This window comes from Phaseolus vulgaris, chromosome 4, assembly GCF_051622355.1.
Source record: "Phaseolus vulgaris cultivar YP4 chromosome 4, ASM5162235v1, whole genome shotgun sequence".
NCBI classification, from domain to species: Eukaryota; Viridiplantae; Streptophyta; class Magnoliopsida; order Fabales; family Fabaceae; genus Phaseolus; species Phaseolus vulgaris.
In genome coordinates, this window is record NC_143501.1 from 35,560,921 (window position 1) to 35,563,599 (window position 2,679).

At 33.0% G+C, this 2,679-nt stretch overlaps 1 protein-coding gene across 1 annotated transcript; it reads right to left on the reverse strand.

The window, feature by feature from the left end:
• Positions 1–386: 386 nt before the first annotated feature.
• LOC137836493 (uncharacterized) lies at positions 387–2,232 on the reverse strand. The gene is made up of 9 exons (XM_068645179.2): positions 1,966–2,232; positions 1,676–1,882; positions 1,533–1,593; positions 1,344–1,470; positions 1,100–1,267; positions 917–1,021; positions 773–842; positions 603–698; positions 387–525 (listed from the first exon to the last, which is right to left on the reverse strand). Exons 1-9 carry the CDS (start codon positions 2,230–2,232, stop codon positions 418–420), a joined length of 1,209 nt encoding a protein of 402 aa, XP_068501280.2. The 3' UTR covers positions 387–417.
• Positions 2,233–2,679: the final 447 nt, after the last annotated feature.

Sequence of the window (2,679 nt, forward strand, 5' to 3'; positions counted from 1 at the left end):
AAAGGTACAACCCAGTCAGTTATTTCAGTTAGCTGAGTTGGCAGTTTTCCTAAAATAAATCTGTTTAGTTTTACACTGACACTAGTGCAGATATGTAAAACAAATGCGGCTATTTTAAATTTACAAATGCGGTCATAGAACCGCATTTGATCAGCACGCATTCGTAAATCTGGCATTTACAAATGCGGTCATATAACCGCATTCATAAATCACATTTACAAATGCGGTCATTTACCAAGACCGCATTTGTAAATAGTGCTTTTTTTTTTAAAGTTCACTCTGTTTTGTGCAGAAACCATATATTTAAATAACCTGCATAATGATCAAACCCAGCCAGACAAATACAGAAATGTAGTAATCAATTGAAATCATCAAAATGTACATTTACAAGTGATCAAATTACATATAATAAAACCACTATTGTTTACCTATGCTAGAGTTATAAAAATTAATGAAATATGTGGACCAAGAATCTCTAACATATGAAATGCCTTCCTCACTCATTGGTGTTTCTTCTGTGAATAACTGCATTGCAAAGTTGACATAAATTAGTTTTTAGATATATATATGTTCAAGAATTATAAAAATGATTTAACATATACCTCTTTCCAACCAGTTTTAACACCTAGTCTTATAATGGTAATCATCCATTGCATAATGTAATAGCCACACTCATAGCTTCCTGGTTGTTTATTACACTATAATTCAATAAAAAGTAATATGTTAGTATATTGATAAACAATGATAATAGAGAAAGAAAAAAATTACAAACCTTTACTCTTATGTAGTTCAAATTATTTGAACTGGATCGACCTTTTAGGATGTTATATCCACGCCATGAACTGGTTAATACAAAAAACCTCGTTAGTAGATGGTTAATTAGTAACATACAAAGTTAAGTTTATACTATACTTACGTATCAATGATATCCTTAAATTTTGTGGGCATCTTCTTGTGTAGGGAACAAAACCACACAGCAGTCTTATCAACCATTGATAAGACAAGTAACTGCCAATGATGCCTATATGATCAATGAAAAGAGTTAGTAAATATTTAAAACATGAAATAATAATAATTGATGACATATAATTAAACTTACTCATTAATATAAGGGCATAAATAAATTTGTTTTCCCTCTTTTTCCAGGATGTTAGTGATGTATGCTTGAGTCTCAGTTGAGTTTGGTCCAACGGGATTAGTATATGCAGGATCTAAGAATCCATACATATTTTCCTTCCCCTCAGTGATACAGACTCTATGCAAAAACCTACAAGTTTTTAGTTAAAGCATAATCAATAATAATTTAACATAAAGTAAATTGAATAATAGGTAAAGATACTTACATCATAAAAAATTGAATTATACTTATATTGAGCTCCTGTTTCCCATATATAAATTCTGATAAATCTGTGTTGTAAATCATCAGTTGCAGTTCAGTGTTTATTTGAAAAAATGTATTATCCCACGGAACTGTAAAAGGATCATTGCCAATCTGACTAGCAATGATCCATGAGCTTTCCTATACCCCGAACGAGACATAACGTGCGGGGTAAGATTCTTCAAAGCTATCTCTTGAGCTTTCTTCCGACGATCCTGTCATAATTGAAATAAACAAACTGAAGTAAATAAGATAAACTTATTAATGTTATATAAACAAAAAAGTTACTTCACTTACCATCCAAGCCTCATTTTCACGGCTTTCTCTAAAAAGACGCCATGTCTCTTCATCAATATGTTGGTACTTTAAACATGGATTTTCGTCTTTAAGGTCGCCAAAAATGTATCTCGAAGTCAGTCTTGACTTAAAGGTACGAAATTTAAGTGCGATATTGGATAATATCTTTGATCGAAGCGGTTCCACATCAGGAATGTCAAAGTTTGCCTGGAAAATAACATCATCAAATTAAAATTAATTAATCAATATTAAAAAGCATTATATGATAACAATAATAATGTAAAGCTTACCAGAACATCCTCCCATAGCATGTTCCGATCAACCTCTGAAACCTCATCCCATGAATTAATCAAAATGGAGAGCCTCTCACGAGAAACAACTCCAAGATAGCTCATAAACTCATCTGCCTTAGGACCAAAAGCCACTCCAGTGTTGACGTCAATGTCAACATGTGTCTTCTCACCAGCAGCACGTCTCAATGCAAGACGCTTCAATCTAGTAGGTCCTCTACTGCCTCGTCCAAATCGAGGTCTGTCTGGAGTCTGGTCGTCATCCATGTCTCTGTTAAAAAAATTAGGTAACAAACATTAGTTAATGTGCATCGAATTAAAATCATAAAAAAATAATACAAAAAATTCTAAATGTTTATTTACATGTTGCATGTGGGTTGAATGTTTATATGTAAATTCCTTCACTGTGGTCTTTACGGGTTGCATGTACATCATCAAGTACATCGTCGTCTTTATTAGTTATCATTGGTGTGAATGAACGAGTTTCGCCATTTTCAATATCATCTATGGCTTCCCCTTGTTTTTTCCCGTGTAAAACGACATACCAATGTTCTGACGTAGGATCTTTCACATAGAAAACCTGAGATGCTTGTTGAACCATTATAAATGGCTCATCTCGATACCCTATCTTTCGAAAGTCCACTAGTGTGAATCCTGATTCATCAATTTTAACCCCACTTTTATTGTCAACCCATTTACACTTGAAAACTGGAA

Coding starts and splice junctions, on each gene's coding strand:
- LOC137836493 (XM_068645179.2), bottom strand. CDS start 2,232: ATGGATGACGACCAGACTCCAGACAGACCTCGATTTGGACGAGGCAGT. Junction 1,268..1,343: donor ATAATTCAATTTTTTATGAT/GTAAGTATCTTT, acceptor AAAAACTTGTAG/GTTTTTGCATAGAGTCTGTA. Junction 699..772: donor TGAACTACATAAGAGTAAAG/GTTTGTAATTTT, acceptor ATTGAATTATAG/TGTAATAAACAACCAGGAAG.